Source organism: Neophocaena asiaeorientalis, unplaced genomic scaffold (assembly GCF_003031525.2).
Source record: "Neophocaena asiaeorientalis asiaeorientalis breed wild unplaced genomic scaffold, Neophocaena_asiaeorientalis_V1.1 scaffold629, whole genome shotgun sequence".
Taxonomy (NCBI): Eukaryota; Metazoa; Chordata; class Mammalia; order Artiodactyla; family Phocoenidae; genus Neophocaena; species Neophocaena asiaeorientalis.
In genome coordinates this window covers 4,568,542-4,590,715 of record NW_020175468.1, presented here as the reverse complement: position 1 = coordinate 4,590,715, position 22,174 = coordinate 4,568,542, and the positions used below count along the sequence as shown (strand labels likewise).

Here is a 22,174-nt window from a genome sequence, read left to right as displayed (position 1 = left end):
GTGCTGGAGGCCAAGGGGAACGGGTCGGGTGACTAGCCGGCCAGAGGAGAGCCTGGGGTCCACTTCGTGGTCGTGGCCTCCCTCTGGGAGTTTCAGACAGACGGGAGGGCGGGTTGTGCCTTGGGTGCCCGGGCCCTGGGGGAGGCAGGACCCGAGCAGCAGAGCCGGAGTTTGGGTTTGAGGCTGGGCCTAGGTTTGGGGATCCACGCTCAAGTTTGAGATACGAAGTCTCTGAATAGTGTTGGGGATTTGGGGGTCACAAGTTAGGATCTGGGGTCTCGGGATTTGTGTCTGGAGAGAACTTGTTTTGGAAATCTGAAGGTCTTGGGTTTTGTGGCTGGAAGCTTTCCTGTTGGAATCAGAGATCCTAGTCTGGGGATCTGGAAGTCTAGAATAGCATTTTGGGGGTCCGGGGTCTAATTTGGGAGGATTGAAGCTTCAGTGTAGATTTAGGGTCTAGAATCTCAATGTAGAGTATGAGGTACGAGATTTAGGGTCTGGAATCACAGTTTGGAACTTTGAGAATTGTTAGGGCCTGCAGTCCCCCACATTGAGTATGAGGCTTCAGTTTTAGAGTTTGGGTTTCAGAGTGGAACTCACGGGTGAGATCTCAGTTTAGGGTTGGGGGTCACAATTTGAGGGTCTGACGTGACAGTTTGGGGATCTAGAGGTCTTTGTTTTAGGATCTGAGGTCAATTTGGGGGACTGAGGTTTGCTTTGGGGAGATTGGATTTCTTACTTTAGGGTTTGGGTTCTCAATATTAAAGTTTGTGGTCTGTGTTTTTTTTCTTTTTTTAAATAATTAATTTTTATTTTTGGCTGCGTTGGGTCTTCGTTGCTGCACGTGGGCTTTCTCTAGTTGCGGCGAGCGGGGGCTACTCTTCGTCGCGGTGCGCGGGCTTCTCACTGTAGTGGCTTCTCTTGTTGCGGAGCTCGGGCTCTAGGCGTGCGGGCTTCAGTAGTTGTGGCGCACGGGCTTAGTTGCTCCAGGGCATGTGGGATCTTCCCAGACCAGGGCTTGAACCCGTGTCCCCTGCACTGGCAGGTGGATTCTTAACCACTGAGCCACCAGGGAAACCCTGGTCTGTGTTCTTAATACTAGGATTGGGTTCATATTTGGAGATCAGAAATTAACAGTTTGGGGGTCTAGAGCATCTCAGTATTAGAGTTCAGGGCGTTTAGGTTTGGGAAGGCCTCCTTTTTATGTTCTAGGTCCTCACTTTGGGAGTTTAAAGACATAGTTTTAGTATTTAATATCACAGTTTAGAGATCTCAAGCCACAGTTTTCAGATGTGGTTCCCATTGCAGGGTCTGACATTTCACTGTTAAGACTGAAGTTCTGAAGTCAAAGTTTGGGAATCTGCTCCTTTTAGTTTTAGGTCTGGATCATGATTTCTGGGCCCCAATTTGCAATTTGAGATTCATGGACTTCAGTTTAGAGTTTGGGCATTTTAATTTGGTCTCTTGACCTGTGTTTATGGGGACTGGGGACTTATTTTGGGATCTCTGAGTGCTCAAAGGAGTATGGTGGGGGAAATGAGGCTGCCTGTCAAGCTGTGCATTCCTCCTGGAATCCCAGAGGTCACTAATAATTCTTTCTTTTCCCCTCTTTGCAGATGTGGGATTCCGGCAAGCACTTGTGTTTCCCTGAACAGCCCAGGACCAACTTCCTGGGTCCCAGGGACAGGTAAGTGTTCCCCCGGCCCACCTCCCTTACAGCCCCAGCCACTCTGGTTGAATAATAGGAACAGTAGTGTTTACTGAGCATTTACTAGTTTGCCAGACTTTTTGCTAAGCCTTTTGTTTGTATAAAATCCTTTAATCCTTACAACAACTCCACGAGGAAGTAGGTGAGATATTACCGCCATTTCAAGATGAGAGAACTCTGAGGTAGTTGGCAAAGATCATCTCTAAGCCCTTGCAGGTTTTGACATCCTGATTTTCTTAAATGCCCTTCCTTCCTTTCTTTAATTCACATATTCATTTTGCCATCAAGCACCTACCAAGTGTCAGGAATCGTACAGAGGGGATTTTCCTAGCAGATTGAGGGTTGGATCAGATTTCTCCCTTCCTCCAAAGTCTGGATAAAGAAGAGAGCCAGAGTTCATCTTATTCCCCACTGTCTTCCCCAGTGACTTCCCGCCCACTATGTCTTCATTTATTAACTCCAAAAATAAGTGTCTGCTTTGTTCAGGTTCTCTACTTGAGTACTGTGCTCAGAAGGGGCAAATGAAGAAAATGAAGAATGCCTCTCTCGCTTGCCTTTTCCTCCTGGAATTCCAGAGGTCACCAACAATGCATTCTCTTTCCCCCCTTTCTAGATGTGGGGTCTTTGTATTAATAAAGACTCTTAGTTGCAATTAACAGAAACCTAGCTAAAACTGGCTTATGCGTAAAAGGGGATTTATTGGTTCCTTTAAACAAAAAGTTCCAGGGCATCAGGCTTGGCTGGTTCTAGTTGAGGAGTTAAATGATATGGCCAGGAATCTGCCTCTCTTTGCTCTGCTCTTGTCTATGTTGGCTCTCCATTTGTGAGGGCAAGATGGCTCCCAGCCACTCCAGGTCCATATCCTGCCAACTTGACAAGCCTAGCAGAGAGTCTCTTTCCAGGATCCGTTGACTCTGATTAGTCAAGCCTGGGTTACAACCGCAGTCCTGAATCAATCACTTGACTTCTTGGCTAGACCTTGCTTCAGTGCTCCCTAGTGGAAGGGGAGGTTGGGGTCAGCTTCTCTGAACCATATGGACTGAGAGTGGGGAGGGATCATTCACCAAAGGAAACTATTACCAGAAAAGGGAGGAATTGGATGTCAGTCAACCAAAAACAACAGTTTTATCAACAGTAGTCATCCAGTACAATACCCCCACCCCATTCTCCAACATCCCTTATCCCTAAATCGTTCCAACAAATGACTGTCTACCTTCTGTCTTGAACTAACATTTCGTGAGCGCTCCCTATGTGTTAAACACCTTCTGGACAAGATCACACTTTCCAGCCACCTCCATTTTGTAAATGAATTATCAACAGGCTCAGAGAGATGAAAGCACTTGCCCAAAGTCACACAGCAAGTGGCAGAGCTGGGATTTCAACCAGATCTGTTTGCTTCAAAAGCTGAACCTTGTAACCAACTATTATGCTGCTTCTTGGGACTGCCCCCTGCTTTGTCCCACTTTGGGACAGCTCTTACTCTTAAGTTCCTGCACATGTTAAAGCAAATTAGGTCTGGGCCTTGGTTTTCCCATAGCTAATGTGAGAAATTTGGACTGGCTCTTGATTAAGGCTTCTTCCAGCTCCTGCATTAAAAACACATTAAGGGACTTCCCTGGTGGCGCAGTGGTTAAGACTCTGTGCTCCCAATGCAGTGGACCTGGGTTCAATCCCTGGTCAGGGAACTAGATCCCACAGGCCGCAACTAAGAGTTTGCATGCCACAACTAAGGAGCTGGCAAGCCGCAACTAAAGAGACCACGTGCCGCAAAAGACCCAGAGCAACCAAATAAATAAATAAAATATTTTTAAAAACATTAAAAATTATAGTTTATGACAGCACTGGTATAAATATGAATATAATCCAAGTTGAATTATATTCATTTATTTCTCTTCTGGTTTTAAAAGAAATTAAATAAGCCCCTAAAAGTAGCACCAGCCCTAGGCACTGTGCTTACGCTACCTGATGGATAAGTCAGTCTGGGATATAGCAATAAATAAAAGAGACAGGGCTTCCCTGGTGGCTCAGTGGTTGGGAGTCCGTCTGCCGATGCGGGGGACGCAGGTTTGTGCCCCGGTCCGGGAGGATCCCACGTGCCGTGGAGCGGCTGGGCCCGTGAGCCATGGCCGCTGGGCCTGAGCATCCGGAGCCTGTGCTCCGCGGCAGGAGAGGCCATGGCAGTGGGAAGCCTGCGCTGAAAAAAAAAAAAAAAAAAAAGAGACAAAAATCTCTCTCCTTATGTTTATATTTATAAGAAAGAAAGAGAGAGAGAGAGAAGGAGAGGAAGGAAGGGAGGGAGGGAGGAAGGAAGGAAAGAAGGAAGGGAAGGAAGAAAGAAAGATTTCAGATGCTGATAAAGGATATGGGGATGTGACCAAGAATGTGCTTATTTAGATCAGGTAGTCAGGAAAGACCTCTAGGGAGATTACATTTAAGCTAAGCGCGGAATGGCAAGAAATCAGCCGTGTAAAAATCGGGGCAAAAGAACATTCCAGGTGGAGGCAACGGTAAAGGCCCTAAGGCAGAAATAAACTTGGCAGTTGAAAGAAGCAGAAAAAGACCCATGTGGCCGGAGCTGGCCTGTTCCCCACAGAATCAGAGGGCGGAGCTGGGATTAGTGGGTGAAGATTAAACAGACTCTGGGGAAAGAACTTGGCTGAAACCAAAACCATCCAGCCAGGAAAGGAGCAGCCTTGAGAGCGAGTGCCCAGTTCCCTGAGGCCCCTGTGAGCAGAGCCCCAGGTCACACCTCTTCAGGACCGCTGCCCAAGAGCGGCCAAGATTTTGCATTTCCTAGTCACCCTTTTTCTCCCTCCAATTTTTTTTTTTTTTCCTGGAACTCCTGTGTTTGTGCAGAAGGCTCTCTCAGTGCTTTGCAAAACCCAGAGGAAACACCCAGGGACTAGTTGATATGAAACCCTTTTTCTCAGACATGGTCAAATAGCACCTTGAACTTAAATAGACCTGGATACTTTTTCTTCCTGGCTTTCTGTGCTGTTTCTCTTTGGAGTTTCTAGGGAGTCCTCTAGAACAGCAGGAAAGTTGCATGCAGAGAATAAATATCAGGGCCAGGCAAGCCTACCCAGTGTTTCTCCACGGATAGAAACCCAGCACCCATCCTTGCCCCTCGAAATTATGGTTTCTATCAGGAAAGAACTAGAGACCAATTGGTGGTTTTGCTTTTCTTTCATTCCTTCATTCAGCTGACTAATACGTATAGTCTCCTCTACTCGTGGTGGTTCTGGGAGGGTGCACTAGAAATGCCATCCCCTGCAGAAAACACGTTAATGCTTCCCGTTGGGCTTCAGATAAAGGCAAACCTTCATACTGTGAGCCTGTAAGACCCATAAGACCCTGCGTCATCTGGCCCCTACCTCGTCCTCCAGCCTCATCTCACCCCACAGGACTCCTTGCTTTCTGTGCTCCAGACACTTCAGCTTTATTTCCTCTGACTTCTCCATGCTCCCTCTATCTGAAACATTCCCTCTCCCCCTCCACTGATGCAGCTCCACTCATCCTTCAGAGCAGCTTCTGGCCAGGTTTCCTTCCTCTGGAAAAACCTCATAGGTTAGATCAAAACCACCTATCACAAGTTTCCATAACACCGAGCAGCACCTCTCCTTTGTCCCCAGGAGGGACATGTGATTCATGCAGTCACAGAGCCCTGAGCTTAGAAGAGCCCAATGCTTGGTTTAATGCTCTGCTCTCACCATCCTGAAATTCTTCACTTTTTTTTTTTTTGGCCAGACCGTGCGGCTTGCGGGATTTTAGTTCCCGGACCAGGGATTGAAGCCGGGTCCTCAGCAGTGAAAGTGCAGCGTCCTAACCACTGGACCACCAGGGAATTCCCAGAATTCTTAATTTCTGAACAAGGGGACCCACAGTTTCATTTGCAATGCCCCCACCCCCAGCAAATTATACAGCTGGTTCTGGTCCTAGTTGCCATTTTATGTTTATTTGTGTGACAATTTGATGAATGACTTTATCCCCGACTGCATTGTAGGCTCTAGAAGGGGCTGTAGTTGTTTTATAGTCTTTTGTCCCTGTCACCGATCACACTTCCTGGCACATAGTAGGGGCTTACTAAGTAATTGCTGAATGCATGAGCGAGAACGATTCTTTCAGGACTTCAGAGTTGGGTTAGGGAGATAAGTGTCTCCCACACTGCTCCCCCATGTCCTCGAGGGCAGGACAGTGATTCCTCTCCCTTTCCACAGTGTCCAGCACAGGGCCTGGCAAAGAGGGGGTGTCAGTTCGTGGGTCTGAGTAGGAACCAAAGATACATCTGTAATCAAGGAAGTGTTTTGGGCTGGGCAGTGCTGCAGGTGACACAAAGTGTTGTGGACATTCAGAGTCGGGGAGAAAAACAGGGGAGGTCGGGGGAGGCTTCCTCGGGTGGCAATTGAATCAGGCCCTGAAGGAAGGTGAGACAAGGATTGGTGGAGACGAGGTGTTTGGGCCTTCCCAAAGAAGTAGCAGGAGTAGTGGCAGCGGTGTGTAATTTGGGAGAGAGACTCCAACATCTTTGTGTCTCCATCCGTCAGGAGAGAGGGGTACAGGTGTGCGTACATGGATATATTATGAATTATGGATTCAGGGATTAGATCCTGGAAGTTCTGCATCTGCTCAGGAGTCAACTTCTTTCATGCCCTTATTTATTCAATCATTTAGCAAATAGGCGATGACTTCCCGCAGTGTGCCAGACCCTGTTCTAGGTGCTGGAGATACAGCGGTGCCCCCTACTCAGCTCTCACCCAACTGCAGGGACCAGAGAAATGCATGAGCACAGGGGCAGGGGGACCTGAGCAGAGATACCTCACCTGTCCTGTGGAGCTGGGGTCCATTGATGGGAGAGAACGAAAGGAAGTAAGAGATGAGACCAGAAGGGTCAGGCGGGCCAGGCCATGGGGGGCATTATAAGCCATGTTAAGTAAGGGTTTAAACTTGATCCTTCATAATGGGATGGCATTGAGAGGTTTGAAGTGCTTATTAAGTAACTAATGTATTCAGTCCTATTGGTAGCCCTCTGCCTCTGAAAGAATATCCTCATTCCTTTTGCACAGATGAGAAAACCATAGGCAGGTTTGTGTTTCAGAAAGATCACCGTGACTCTTGTAGAGAGTGTGGCTTGGAGGAAGCCAGATGGAAGGCTGGGAGAACTATGTCAGCACATGGACTAGGGCAGGAGCGAGGGGACGGAGAGAAGGGATTGGAGGAGGAATGGGCAAGATTTGGTGACTGATTGGACCAGGGGATGGGGGAGAGTGAGCAGTGCAGACAATGCCCAGGCTTCTGTCTTGGGTGCCTGGGGCAGGGAGCTTCTCTGAGCTGGGGAACGCTGAGACAAGCGGTCTGGGGGGTCAGATGCCAAATTCCATTTTGGATGTCCTAACCCAAACCAGCTCTTGCCCCAAAACAGGAGGGCGAGTAAAAACCACACCAACAAACTGCAAGAGCTGGCATTGCTGCTACCTGTGGCCCTGAGGACCAGTACCAAGAAGCTCACCAAGGTAAGGGGGCTGAAGGAGACGAGGTGGATTTGGGAGGCAGATCTGAACATATCAGCAATCGGGTTGACCTCCCTTGTCCTAGGAAACCTAGACAGACCCACCCAGTGACAGCACTGACATGGCAATGGTCCTGACTGGGAATTTCTGGGAGTCTGTGATCCCATGACTAGAAGCCTGGGGGATTCTTTCCTGCAAAGGAGGCAGGGGGAATTGGGAGGGGAAAAATAGGCAAGGTGCTGGGTCAAGGTCATCCCTCTGGGGGTCACACCGCCTGCATTTGAGCCCTCCAGCCCCACACCTGCAGAACTCTGGGCAGCTCGCTAAGGTTATCAGCCTCTCAAGCCTCAGGTTTCCCAGCTATAAAACAAGAAAAAAATAACTCCTCCTACTCAGCGATATTGTGAGACCAAAGTGACATGATAGCCATGACAGGGCCTGAATAAATGTCGGTTCCCTTTCCGGGTGCCTTCTTTTGTGACTTTGTGGGGATTGTCTCCATGAGGTAGGGATAAAGCTTCTCGGTGCATCCCCAGTGGCCACTCAATAAATGTTTATAGTGCTGAGCTAACACTTGCTCCCAGGACGAACAACTTAATATGAGACTCAGAGATCTGGAAGGTTTGGTGTGATGTTTTCTTGCTATAGTTTCTCTCATTCAGTCCCTCATTCATTCATTCATCAGCCATTTGTGGAAAGATTGTCAGATGTCAGAAGCTGTTCAACCGGCAACAAGGGGAAGCAAAGAAATTTGAAACCCAGCCCTCCTCTGAGAACTTAGAATCTGGTCAAGAAGATAAAGATTTAGGGACTTCCCAGGTGGTCCAGTGGTTAGGACTTGGTGCTTCCACTGCTGGGGCCCGGGTTCGATCCCTGGTTCAGGGAACTGGGACCCTGCAAGCTGTGTGGCACGGCCAGAAAGAAAAAAAAGAGGAAGATTTGAACGCACAATAACTGATCCGACCTAGAATGTTATACTTGCCTTCAGAGAGGTTCCGGGCAGCGGGTGTTTGGGAGAGATTTGCCCGACCCTAACCCTATCCTTCTCCCTGCCAGCCACAGCCCATCCATCACCAGATCACAATGCTTGTCTCTCCTAAATCCCTCTTAATTGTAGGTGCTTGTATCAGTTTCCTGTGGCTGCTCTAATAGATTACCACAAACTTAGTGGCTTAAAACAACACAACTTTTTTCTCTCAGAGTGCTGGAGGTCAGAAATCCAAAATCAGTCCCACTGGACTAAAGTCACGGTGTCAGCAGGAGGGTCCAGGGGAGCATCCATTTCCTCTCCCTTTGCCAACTTCTAGAGGCCGCCTATGGTCCTTGGCTCACAGCCCCTTCCAAGCCAGCAGCGTAGCATCTTCTAGTCTCTCCTCTACCTCTGCTTTTGTCGTCATTTCGCCTTCTCTGCCTTTGACCCTCCAACCTCCTGCTCATAAGGACGCTTGTGATTACGCTGGGCCCACTCAGACAATCCAGAATAATCTCCCCATCTCAAGATCCTTAACTTCATCACATCTGCAAAGTCCCCTTTGTCATACATGGCAACATATTCACAGGTCCCGGGGACTAGGACGTGGACGCCTTTGGGGGAGACATTGTGCAGAGCACGACAGTGCTCAAAAAATATCTGAGGGATTTTGCCCTCTGTCCTCCAACATTTGAGTATCTGGTGTGCGTAGGCACTATAAGTTCTTGTCGGGCAAGGCAGAGATGACTGGGACACAGCCCCTGCCCTGGAGGAATGACAGTTGAGTCAGGGCACAGGCAGCATTTCATGACTGACTAGATGACCACATCTCTTCGTGGAATCCTCCCCAGGCCTCAGCCCACTTTCTTTACCATTGATTCTCTGCTGTCTTAATAATCCCACTTCTTCCCCATCTTCATCCTCCCTTAAATTCATTCCTGGGCCCCCTGCTCCATGTACAACTAGTGTCCCACTCAGTCCCCAGCCTCCCACCAGACCAGGCTGCCTGACATGCATCATCACAGCTCGTCCAAGGGCTGTGTGACGTGCTCAGTCCACTGCTGAATAAACTGTGGGAGCTATTATGCGTTGTTTTGCCCGTGTTTGAGGTTTAGGCTTCAGCTTAGGCCCGTGGTATCCTTCCTCACCATCCTGGCTGATTAAGTGCCCCTGCCCCATGTGGTCCGTGGCTTCCCATCCCTCTGACCATCACAGCCCTCTGCTCATTACTGTGATTGTTTCCATTTCTCTGATTCCCTTTATCTTATTTTATTTTTTCTAATTTTATTTTTGGCTGCATTGGGTCTTTGTTGCTGCGCGTGGGCTTTCTCTAGTTGCAGCGAACGGGGGCTACTCTTCGTTGCGGTGCACGGACTTCTCATTGCAGTGGCTTCTCTTGTTGCGGAGCACGGGCTTTAGGCACGTGAGCTTCAGTAGTTGTGACGTGCGGGCTCAGTAGTTGTGGCTTGCGGGCTTAGTTGCTCCGCGGCATGTGGGGTCTTCCTGGGCCAGGGCTCGAACCCGTGTCCCCTCCATTGACAGGTGGATTCTTAACCACTGCGCCACCAGGGAAATCCCTCTCTGATTCCCTTTAGATGAAGGGTTCTGCAAAGGTAAAAACCATAATGGATGAATCTCTATCCCCAGCACCCCAGGGCCTAACACAGAGCAGATAACAATAACAGTTGCTCCCCATTGACTGAGAGTTCTAGGTGTCAGACAGTGGATGCCAAGCTTCTTATATACATTTTCTCTCTCTCTCTTTTTTTTTTTTTGAGATGGCTACTTTATTTATTTATTGGCCATGGCATGAGGCATGCAGGATCTCAGTTCCCCAACCAGAGATGGAACCCGCGCCCCCTGCAGCGGAAGCGCTGGAGTCTTAACCCCCGGACTGCCAGGGAAATCCCTACATTTTCTCATTTAATCCTCCCCCCAAGGCTTGTGAGATGAGTATGAGTATACTCATTTTTTGGTTCGAGGAAACAGGAGCACAGAGGGGTCATGTTGTCCAGAGAGGCACAGCTGGCCAATGGCAGAGTGAGTCAGATGTGTCTCACTCCAAAGGCTCACACCCTCCACCACTCTGTCACTCGATGCTCGATAGATGTTTGCTGAATGAATGAATGAATGAATTTCCCTCTGTTGAGACAGTTATAGTTTGCATCGATCTTACCTTCAGGAAGTCTCTGGGATTTGAACCTCTGGTGTAGCCCCTGAGCTAACCTTCCCAAAGTTTCAATTACCAAGCTTTTCTTTCTGCCCAGTTGCCTTCTGCATAAAATCTTTGTGCTAGTAATAATAAGTGACACTTTATATTGCTTTACAGTTTACAGAGAATTCGCTTAGTGAACGCCCACCATGTGCCAAGCCTGGTGTTGGAGATACTAAGCTAAAAAGACAGGATTTGCTCTTGAAAAACTCATGGTCTATTTATACAAAGATAGAAAAGGTCTTTTTTTTTTTTTAGTAAATTTATTTTATTTATTTATTCTTGGCTGCATTGGGTCTTCGTTGCTGTGCACAGGCTTTCTCTACTTGGGGAGAGCAGGGCTACTCTTCGTTGCGGTGAGCGGGCTTCTCATTGTGGTGGCTTCTCTCATTGTGGAGCACGGGCTCTAGGCACGTGGGCTTCAGTAGTTGCGGCACGTGGGCTCAGTAGTGTGGGTCACGGGCTCAGGAGTTGTGGGTCACGGGCTCTGTAGTTGTGGGTCGCAGGCGCTAGAGCACAGGCTCAGTAGTTGTGACACACGGGCTTAGCTGCTCCATGGCACGTGGGATCTTCCTGGACCAGGGCTCGAACCCGTGTCCCCTGCATTGGCAGGCGGATTCTCAACCACTGTGCCACCAGGGAAGCCCCCAAAGGTTTCTATTTAATCCCTTGAGAAGCCGATGAAGGTGTTCGTTCTCATCCAGATATCAACTAAGCATTTATTGGACAACTGATTTATCAGGCTCTGTGCTGGGCGATTTCACACACACTAATTTATTTCGTCCTAATGATAATCCTCTGAGGCTGAATGAATATCCTCGTTACCATTGCACAGATGAGAAAACCGAGGCCCAGAGAAGTAAAATGACCCGCTCCCAGTGCACAGCCAGTAAGTGGCAGGTTGGAGCCAGGCCCCAAACCAATAATCTCTTGGCTGTGTCACGTTATTCCTTAGTTAGATTGTAGCTTCCTTCCCTGGATCAGGTTAAATAAGTTCAGTGACTGTATTATATTTTATGGAACGATTTCACATAAGTCACCTCTTGAGACCATCCTTTTTTAAAATTAATTTTTATTGGAGTATAGTTGATTTACAATGTTGCGTTAGTTTCTGCTGTACAGCAAAGTGAATCAGTTATACATATACATCTATCCACTCTTTTTTAGATTCTTTTCCCATAAAGGCCATTACAGAGTATTGAGTAGAGTCCCCTGTGCTATACAGTTGGTCCTTATTAGTTATCTACTTTATATATAGTAGTGTGTATATGTCAGTCCCAGTCTCCCAATGTATCCCCCACCCCCCCAGACCATGTTTCCTGATTTGGGGTTGGACGATTCCTGCTAACGGTTTTGTTGTTATTCTGGGGATCCAGTTCAATCCAAAAAATATTTATGGGTGTTCTTCCTTCACCAGGCTAACTCCTTTCAGTCTTCAGTTTAAATGCGGCCACTTCAGAGAGGCCTTTCTGGACACCCAAGTCTAATTTCAGAGTCACCTGTTATGCTCTTTTATTCATAATGCTTATCACACACTTGATAATTTTTTATGAATTATGAGTTTATTAAGGTCCGCTGCCCTCCCTGGATTGTAAGTTCCATGAAGGCAAACAAAAGTGTGTCTAGTTCACCCTTCCACATGGCTCTTAGTGGGTAGTATCTTTTTTAGCTTAGTGTCTCCAATACCGGCCCAGCCAGTATTTGGTGGCTGGTTGGGGGATGCCCGCTGATGCTGTGGGGAAGAGGCGTTCCTTCAGTGATAACTAAGTCACCTCTCGATTCTGTGTGCTTGGGATCCAGAAATCAATTATCTACAGTCTGTACCCTCAGCTAGTTCAAGGTCAATGGGAGAGAATGATACATAAACAGATAATTATAAAACACTGTGGCAAGTGCCTTGGTGGAAACAGGCCCAGGGTTTTACAAGAATGCAGAGGAGGCACATCTGACCCAGCCTGGGTGAGGGGTCAGGAGGGCAGGAAAGCTTCCAGAAGGGGAGAACACTGTGCTGAGGCTCAAAGGAGGAGAAGCCAGGGAGGGAGTCTGTGGGGAGAAGAGGAGGGCTTTGCGTGTGCCAAGGGCCAGTGGTGGGAAGCTGAGCAGTATGTGTCCCCAAAACTGGACCAGGAGGCAAGCAGGCCTGGGTTCAGATCCCAGCTCTGCCACTTCCTCTCTGTAACCCAGCAAGTCCCTTTAACGCTCTGGGCCTCCGTTTCCTTAGCTGTAACCGCCGGCTTACTGGGCCACAGTGAGGACTAAAGAGCAGGATAGGAACCTCTCTGCCAATGGGGGGATTGTTGGGGAAGGGTCCCCGGTCCCCAGCAGCCTCACATCATCTCAGGCCCCCGCTCAACCCTGTCTTTCTTTTGGGGGCAGAAGGAGATTCTGCTGCACGTCCTGTACTACATTCACTACCTCCAGAGAAAAATCGATGCGGCCAAGGCCTTGCTTGAATTCCACACCACCGATGGGAACGGAGGACTGGGGGGTAAGTAAGTTCAGCCGACGTTTCCCAGCACCTGCTACGTGCCAAGCATTGTCCTGGCTGTCAGGGACGCTGAGTGACTTAGACTGGTCCAGTCCTTCCTGGATCTCACAGCCTGTCTCACGGGACAAGTCAGAGGGATGTCCAAAGTGCTGTGACCCCAGAGGAGGGTGTCTGGGAAGACTGTGGTGGGAGGGGCCTTGGAGCTGGGCCTTCGAGGACAGGGAAGGGGGAACCATGCCAGGCAGAAGAAACAAGGTGAACAAGAGTCTGAAGGCACGAGAAGACACCTGTGGGACGTCCGGGGACAGGCAAGCAGTTGGGTATGACTGGAGGGGTCGTGTAGCACCCAGATGATGTGCGCAGACTCCTGAGCCAGGTCCCAACTCGGGCACAGTCCTATCAGCTTCTGATAGGGACGTGGGATTCCAGAAACCTGTGGGTGACCTACACTGCTCTGTGCCTCAGTTTCCTCATCTGCAAAATGGACCCATACCCCCTTTCTGTGTTTGTTGTGAGGATTGAATGAGTTAATACATGTAAAGAGTGCTGTAACACAGCGCCTGGAACAAGCCAGTCATCCCATGCCGTGTGTGCCGGCTGCTGTGGTTACTGGTGGGAGGAATACACGGGCAAGAGGGGTAGAAGATGAGGCAGGGACGAGATTCTGAAGGGCCTCAAGCGCCTGGCGGAGGAGGGAGATGAAGAAGATGAGAATGACTGAGGCCTTTAAACCAGAGGAAAGCCATGATCAGAGTTTCTTTGAGGAAGAGGTGCCTGACATCTAGCATGGGGACTTGCTATTAAGTAAGAAGCTGGAGTGGGGGAGATGAGTGAAGATACTTTTAGGGGTGATCTGGATGGGAGATGATGAGGCCAATGTAGCACCGTAGCTGAGGGTGTAGACAGAAGTAGGTAAATTTGGGAGTATTTTTTTTTGGCCATGCCGCACAGCATGCGGGATCTTAGTTCCCCGACCAGGGGTCGAACCCATACCTCCAGCCTTGGGAGTGCAGAGTCTTAACCACTGGACCGCCAGGGAAGTCCTTGGGAGACGTTAATGAGGAAGAGTTGAGAGGCCCCGGGCCACCCAGAGTGGGTGCTGGAGCCCCTACCATCTTGAGGAGGCTGGAGGAAGAACTGATTTGGGAGGTGGAAGACGGGGAAGCATCTGGGAAGTGCTGGGTCTGTCTTTCCTCTCAGCCGAGGCCTGGAATGGCCCTGAGGACAACTGAGTTCTCACCTGTATTTCTGCCGCCTGGCTACACAACCTCAGCCAGGTCCCATCTCCTCCCGGGACCTCAGTTTCCCCATTTGTAAAGTCAGTCTGGGGACCGTGGCAGCCTCCCTGCTCCCTGTCCATCATGAAGTGCTGTCCAGAGGCAGCATTCAGGATGGATAAGGGTGAGGGCATCTGACCTGCCTCATTCTCCGTCCTGCACAGGGCTGGGTTGGAAGCCGGCCGCAGGCCCAGCAAAGTGGAGACACTCCACCCCGTCCAGCACCCCACACTCTCATGAGTCCCATCTTTGGGGAGGCTGCCAGAAACCTCGGAAGAAGAAGCCGGCCCAAGCATCAGGTACAAGCCGTCAGTGGGGACAGAAGAGGGTGCAGGGGTCAGATGGGAGCGGGTCTCCTTCTCCAGGACCGTCCCCACTCCCGGGAGGCCCAGTCGGCAATCCTGAGCCCTTGACAAGGCTCTGGATTCAGATGTGCCTGGGTTCAGCTGTGGTGCCTCCTCTTCCTAGCTCTGAGGCCTGGGGGTGGGTCACTCTTCTCCTGTGAGCCTCAGCTTCCTGGTCTGGAAATTGGAGGGCCTGCCACAGGGTGGTCCTCAGATTAGGAGCCAGGCGCACGCCACTCAAGCAGTGCTTAAGTGATGGGGCACATGGCCAGTGCCCAGGAATGGAAGCTGCTGTCAGCATTTATCATCCCTCTGCCCAGTCATCCATCCCCAGGCCAGGGCAGCAGGGAGTGTGGGGTGACAGAAGGACCCCAGTGCGGGAGGCAAGTGTCCCAGGTCCCACCTCAGCCTTGCTACTAACACTACCTGTCCCTTCCCCTTTTCGAGCCTCCGTTTCCATGTCCTTAAAAAGGGAGTTGGACCTAATCAATGATTTCCAGCTCTGGCTGCACATCTGAATCACTGGGGTGCTTTTAAAAATGCCCATTACCTGTGCCTCACACCCAGAAAGTCGGGCTTCAGTGATCTGGGTGGAACCTGGGCATCAGTATTTTCAGAGCTCGCAAGGTGATTCTAACGTGTGGGCAGGGGAAGGGGGTGTCCGACTAGGTGGTCTTTAACTGAGGATCTGGGCCTCTCCGGGAAGGACTGAGTGACCAGGCCAGACAAAGCTTTGAAGCAGGTTATTGGGCCCAGAGCAAAGACCCCCACCTCAGCCACCGTCCGGTGACAGTCAGGCCCCCAGCCCTGTCTGACGCCATCTCTCTGCTCTCCCAGAACGCCAGACCCGGGCCCAGAACCCTCGTCGCTGTCTGGCCCTGGACCAGCCTGAGAAGCAGGTGACCCCATCCCCAGACCAGAGAGGAGGAAACATGGTGGCGACCATCACCCCTCCAAGATGCCTCGACTCCTGCAGTCACCCCAAGGCTGTGTCATCCCTGTCTCAAGGTGACAGAAAGGGAGGAAGATCCTGGCTGACACTGCTGCATATGGCTGAGAACAGCGTCCACTGTGACATCTCAAGTTGGTGTCTTTCCTCTCCACTAACTTAACCACTCGTTTATATACCACTTGTCGGGCACCCTCGACGTCCCAGACACAGTCCTAGTCGCCAGGGATTCTACAATGGAATCCCTTCAGGCTCTGTTGGGGGTGTAAGCAGGGGACAGGGTCACAGAACTGGAGGCAAGAGCAGGGCCACCTCGTGAGCCTTCCTTCACTTGAATCAGCCAGACAGACGCTCTTGTGAATCCCCATCCCTTTGCCAGCTTGCAAAGGTGTGACACCCCCAGGAGATACGGGCGCGACTGGAAGGCGAGGCCTCAGGTCATCCTATTCCTCTGTCTGTTCCTTCAGCCTTTCCTCCCAGAGCATCTCCTCTGGGCCAGGCCACGTGAGCGGTGCCGGTGACAGTCCAGTGAAGAAATCCCACGCTCTCACTTCCTGGGGTCGCCCAGGAGGCTGTGGGAGCCCCAAGGAGGCGCCTGACCCACCTGGGGAAGGAGGGTGTCCCAGATCTTGAGCTAATCTTGTGACCTTGGGCCAGTTACTTGATATCTCAATGCCTCAGTTTACTTAACTGTAAATGGGTATTATAAAAACCGTACCCTTTGGTAAAGGGCTACCGAGTAGTATGTAAAACTTAAGATTAAAACCGTGCTGCCTTGGTAAGCACTATATACTTGTTTGCTCTCGTCATCTTCATCATCATCATTCTGCTTAAGGATTTTATCTTCCTTACAGCTTCTGATAGGGACGTGGGATTCCAGAAACCTGCAGGTGATTCAGGGAGCCCCCAAACCTCACACAGAGGCCCCAGAGCCTGAGGTTTTGGCTGGGATGGGGGGAGGGATAGGCTGTGGCATACCCCAGCACCTCTCCGTCCCTGCCTCTGTGAGTCCCAGGATTTGGGCCAGACACAGGAGTGACCATCCTGACTTGCCCCACCCCCCGTAGGCTGCTGTTGCAAAAACAGTGCCCAGGATGCGGGGCCTTACCCTGCCTTCGAGGCCCAGCAACGGGTTGAGAGGATCCATTTTCTCAACAGGACCCAGCCCCGTCCCAGGTAAGGGAAGCCCAGGGATGTGAGTGGAAGAGGCTGAGGCGTTTGGTGGGATTGGCTAAGGCTTGGTGAGAAATGGGGTCAATCACCACCCTTGACTGGTATCTGTGGAGTGAGCACCTCTGAGGGCCTAGCTTTGCGTCAGGCATCGTGAGCTCGAGGGAAAGCCTTGCTTCCTACGTGTTGACCAGGGCCGCATCCTCTCCCTGCCTCCCGTCACGCCCTCTAGCCTGTCCCCAGTAGTCACCTGCATGGCTTCTCTAACACACAAGACCTTGATCATGTCAGTTTTTGGCTTTAAGCTATTCCCTCCTGTTGGGTAGAGCCCAGATACCTTAATTAGCATTTGAGACCCTCTCTGGTCCCAGCTCACCTTGCCAGCCCCCTTTCCTGCTCCTCAACTGCAAACCTTACCCTTAACACCACCAAATATTCACCACTCCCTGCGGGAGCCAGGCCCATGTCCCCTCTGGGCTTCTCACCCTTTGTTCCCTCTTCCTGGAAGCTTGATCCCTTTGTCCACCTGGAAAACTACCCATCCTTTAAGCTTAGCTCAGCTCGGTCCTCCCTCCTGCCCTGCCCACCGTCTGTGTCCTCCTCAAAGCCTCATCACAGCTCTGCCCCCGTTTAGTCAGCTCTGATTACAGCTGGCCTCTCCTTATAAGCCCTGAAGCTCCTTGAGGGTGGGCACCCCCCAGCGGCCGGCACGGAGAGATCCCTGTCTTAGTCCACAGTGGGTGACACTGAGACACCCAAAGGGGAAAGGGCTCGCCCCAGGGCCCACGGTGTTCCAGCCCGGGGCTCCAGGTCTGCCTCTTCAATTCCTCCTCTTGCAGGCAGAAGCTGGTGTTGTGCGATTACAGCGAGGAGGTGGACAAGGAGTCCCCAGATGCTGACCCTTGGCTTCCTGCCTGGACCCCAAAGGGCAGCGCCCATGGTGACTGAAGCTCTGTCTGTCCTCCTTGTAGCCTGGAGTGGGGTCTTCTTGGTACCTTCCTTCTGAGGATGTCTGTGGAAGGGGGGAGAGCGGGAAAGGGATGGATGTCCACTAAGCACAGGGATGGCAACACACAGCCTGCCCATTGTCCCTGAGCCATCAGTTGCCATGGAAGACGTTGCTGATCAATCATTACTCTTTCAGTTGATACCAGACACTGCCTCAGAATCTTTCTTAACACAGAGCTCCAGGTAGCTAAAGTCAGTCTATTGGATCTGGCACATGATGATACTGATTTTTTTCCTGGCCATTCCTAACAAGATGCCAGGCACCGTGCCTCTTAATTTCCTCTTCCAAGCACTCACCACAAGGAACTGACAGTCACCTTTCCCCAGTGTCTGGCACCATCCGCTCAAAGCCAGCTGCTGTGCTGGGGGAGATGGCAACCTCTGACACACCCTCGAGCCTGATATTTCCTTTTCAGGGAGCCCACTCGCCTTGGGGCCTCCCCAGATTGACAAGTGGAATGCGACAGGCCACCGGAGCGAGATCCTAGGGCTCAGCCCCTCCCTCTTCAGCTCCCCGGGGAAACTGCAGCCAGATCAGATCCTGGAGGATGGCACCAAGTACCTGACCCAAGGTGAGCACCCAGGGCTGGACCTGATGCTTGGTTCATTCAGAAAAAACACCTGCAGTGACACCCACCAAGTGTGCAGCCCTGTGCTGGCAGTGCTGGATAACCAGGGATGAATCCCACCCAGGATGAATCCCATCCCAGCCCTCAAGGAGCCCACAGCCTGGTGGGGAGCAGCCCCAGGCCAGTGTGGCGCGTGGAAGGCTCCAGGAGCCTGGAATAGGGACCCACTCACTCTGCCCAGGTTCGTGGTTCCCCACGGGAGCTGGCCTGTGAGCTGGATTTGGACTTGGGGCAGAAGATCCCAAAGCCAAAGACAGAGAAGGGCACTCCGCTAGCAGGGGTGGCGGGACAGAGGCACGGTGCCCTGAGAGAGGTGTTTCTGTCCCAGCCACCCCTCTGGTCTCCCTCCCCGCCCCCCACAGCTCTCTTTGAAGAAGTAGTCTTAGATCCTGCGTCTTCACCTTCTGCCTGCACGCCTGAGGGACTACAGAAGAAGGTAGGTGTCTGCCCATGCATCTGTCCACACACACGTCCATCCTTCTCTCCACCTGCTTGATCCACTCATCCGTCCCCTCGACCTTTCAGCTCCTCCCCCACTCACCTGTCCATCCATCATGCTTCTCCTCATCCTTCCAGAGACTCATCCACCATCTGTGCCCTCACCTGCCTGCCCGTCCTTTGAACACTCCCTGCTGGCCACCAGGCGCCCTGCTCTGTGCTGGGCCCTTAGAATGAACCAGACACAAAGGATAAAAGCTGAAAGCTGCCAGGTGCCCAGAAAAGACCCCACATAATTTTATGACTGCTCTATGAGTCAGGCTCTCTTGTGAACCCATTTGACAGATGAGGAAATTGAAAACAGCCGGTGACCCCCAGGATCCTCAGTTGGAAAGAGCCTCCTTCCCAGGCCCCCGGGCTGATTTCTGTAGCACCGTCTGCTCCAGCAGTTCAACGTCTGACTGCCAGAGGGGCAGCCCCAGCTCCGGTCCCCAGTGTGTGGCCCCCTCCAGTGTGTGGGAAGGTGGCCCCCTGCCTCAATGAATAGCCGAATCTGCTATAGAAACAAAAATAGACACCTTTAGCGGAGCTCTTGGGAGTGCAGCCACTGCACCAAGTGCCTCTCGGCCTTGCAGAGGATGTGTAGTGACACCATCTGTGCATGAAACTGAGGCTCAGAGGAGTTAAGACTTGCCCGGGGCATCACGGCTACTTTGCAAGGTGGTAAACTGATGGGATTGAGAGAGAGTGCCCCAGAATAGGAGGCAGAAGACCCCCATCCACCTCCTCTCCAACCCCCTGTGGAAACTGGGGAAACTTAGCTTGAATTTCTGAGGAGGCATCTGGAGGCTGTTTTGAGCCTGAGCTGTTTGTGATGATGCTCGTGTGACCTCCTAGGAAAGCAGTGAGTGGGGGCCATGAAGGGACAGCACTGTCCCCCTCCGTCTCCTCCCATCTTTCTCCTTCACCCCCCAGGACACACCCCCTGAGGCCCCCGAAGACCTTCCCGACTCCCACAGCTGGTGCCAGTCCTTGGTCTCGCTGGACCACTGCTACCTGTCGCTGTGTGAGAACAGCAAGGTGCTGTGCAGCCCCAGCTCGGAGGACACGGACACAGACTCGGTGTGGAGGCAGCAGGAGGTGAGGGAGACAGAAAGCCATCCGCCTGGTCAGTCCGCGTCTCCTGCCCGCCCTCACCTCTCTGTCTCCCACCCAGGATGTTCAGGCCAACGTCGAGAGCCTGCAGTCCTCCAGCGATGAGGATGAGAACTATACGTGGACCCCCACCCAGCGGGCCTCAGCCCTGCCCGCAGCCGGGAGGAAGGGCAGGGTGGTCGGGGGCCTTGTGAAGCCCAAGGAGAGCAAGCAAACCCCCTGCTCCACCCAGATGAAGAAGAAGTGTGTCAACGGCTTCATCATGTTCTGCAGGATGAACCGGAAGCAGTACATCAGGTGGGAGGGCGTCCTCTTCAGCCCTGATTGGGGCCCTACCCCACTGTCCATCCACCCGCAGAGCATGCCACCCACTGCTGCCGACACATTCCTCAGCCACGCTCTCCCGGCCTCCCCCTGGCCCCGTGGCACTGGTCAGGGCCTGTGCACTGCAAGCAGTGAAACTCAGCTCAGACTTAGGAAAGATAGGAAACTAACTGGCTTGAATTAATTAATATAATGAACTAATTAATATAATTAATTAAATTTATATAACCTGAAAAAAGAGGAGCCACCTTCAGACATGGTTGGTCCTTGGGCTCAAAGGACGCTGCCCCGGATCCTTGTCCCCCTCCACTCCGCGCTCTGGGTTGGCTTTGTGCTCCATCACGCTGGGCTGGGCTGGGGCAGGCTCTCCCGCAGGAGCTTCAGGCTCGCGTCCTGTCTCCTGCCCCAGCAACCCTGTGGGAGGAGAGCTCCTCGCTTCTAAGATTTCAAGCAAAAGTTCTTGGGGCCGACTTGATATGATCTATCAGGCGCCTAGCCCTGAACCGATCTTGCCAGTCTGCAGCCTCCGTGGAGAAGAGGTGGTGCTGATATTGGAGCAGCGGATACAGGTCCCAGGACACGGGGTGGCCCCTTTCCAGCCACCATTTAGTCCAGCTCCCTTCTTTGCCACCTCTGCTCCAGGGGGCGCGAAAGGAGGCATCTTTCAGGGCAACACAGAAAGATCCGAGCTCTCAGCTTTGGAAAGCTGTGGCTCTGAGAGGGCCAGGGACCCTTGTGTGGTCACACCGTTGGCCTTCGCCCAAGCCAGGCGAGGCTACAGACCTCTCCTCACCTCCTCCTCCCTCCTGCCCCAGAGCCCGCCCTGGGACCGCATCCACGACTGCCACCAAGGAGCTGGCCCACCTCTGGCGGATGATGACCCTGAAGGAGCGGAGACCATATTGGTGAGAAGCCCCTGCCCAGAAGGTGTGGGTGGCGGAGGCGAGGCCCCTGCTTCTCATCCTGCTCTGATTTTCAGAGCCTTGAGCTCTGTGATGTTGGAAACAGGTTGGGAGTTTCCTCGGGCAGGAGATTTGGGTGTCACGAGCTCTTATGAAAGAGTTGGGGTGACAAGCAGAGCAGCACTCTACCCCTGCCTGTAACTTCGAAGGGCAAACAGCTCAATTCTGGATTTGGACCCCACTGCCCTAAATTTCCTTTGCCCTCTCTGCCACAGGGAGTTTCTCAGAGCAGAAAGCTGGGTCTTAACTTCCCTGTCGCTTGGTCTTCTCCTTCTCTTCCCCTCTTGATGCCCCCTCCCTCCTGAAACCCTCTCCTCTCCACCTGCCCAGCTTGTAACTGGCCCCGGAAACACACGTGCACGTGTGCAGATGGTGACAGGTCCTCACGGGAGCCAGTGGCTCCCCCGCTGGGGCCAAATAAAGCCCTGGACGCCCCCTCAGCCCAGGCCCTGGTCACTGCTGGGGCCAGAGCACTGGGTGGGACAGAGATGGTCGGGAGGCGACCGAGGAACCCTGCCCATCCTGCCACCTCTCTCCCAGCACCAAAGCGCGCAGGTTCAGTCGCCGGCACAACCGGATCGTGAAGAAGGTCAGCTCCAGCAGCGAGGACGAGGACTGGGAGACCCCCAAGCCCTTCTACCAGCTGCTGGCTGAGAAGGCCCGCCGCCCCCATACCGCGCGTGAGGGCAGCCTCACCCCCTCCGCCACTGCCTCGCAGCTCCTGCAACCGTGGTCTGAAACGAGGCGCCGGTGGTGAAGAGGTTGTCTCATCCTGGGCATCACCGCCGCTAGTGCAGAGCCCCTCAGTCAGGCACCCCCAAGTTGGGAGGCGGCTATTTATTGACCCCGGTGCTTTGTGCGTTTGCCTCGGTACGGGGCAGCCAGAACTTCTCCAGCCCGGGGTCAGCAGGCGTCTCACAGCCCCCTTTCACGCCTGGCCTGGCCTATCAGAGGAGCCGCAGGTGGGGAGGAAGGACCCCCCCACCCCCACCCCACCACCCCCAACAATGAAAAGCAAGTATGTTTTCCCAGC

The 22,174-nt window shown here is 52.2% G+C and overlaps 1 protein-coding gene across 1 annotated transcript; it reads left to right on the top strand.

Annotated features, from left to right (window-relative positions):
• The first annotated feature begins 1,616 nt into the window (after positions 1-1,616).
• Positions 1,617-21,898, top strand: MEIOSIN (meiosis initiator). The gene is made up of 15 exons (XM_024768267.1): positions 1,617-1,687; positions 2,322-2,334; positions 2,685-2,753; positions 7,111-7,218; positions 12,774-12,885; positions 14,327-14,461; positions 15,344-15,589; positions 16,523-16,631; positions 17,465-17,565; positions 18,050-18,205; positions 18,625-18,698; positions 19,676-19,840; positions 19,917-20,152; positions 20,995-21,084; positions 21,682-21,898. The coding sequence occupies exons 1-15, from the start codon at positions 1,617-1,619 to the stop codon at positions 21,896-21,898; spliced, it is 1,902 nt and encodes a 633-aa protein (XP_024624035.1).
• Positions 21,899-22,174: the final 276 nt, after the last annotated feature.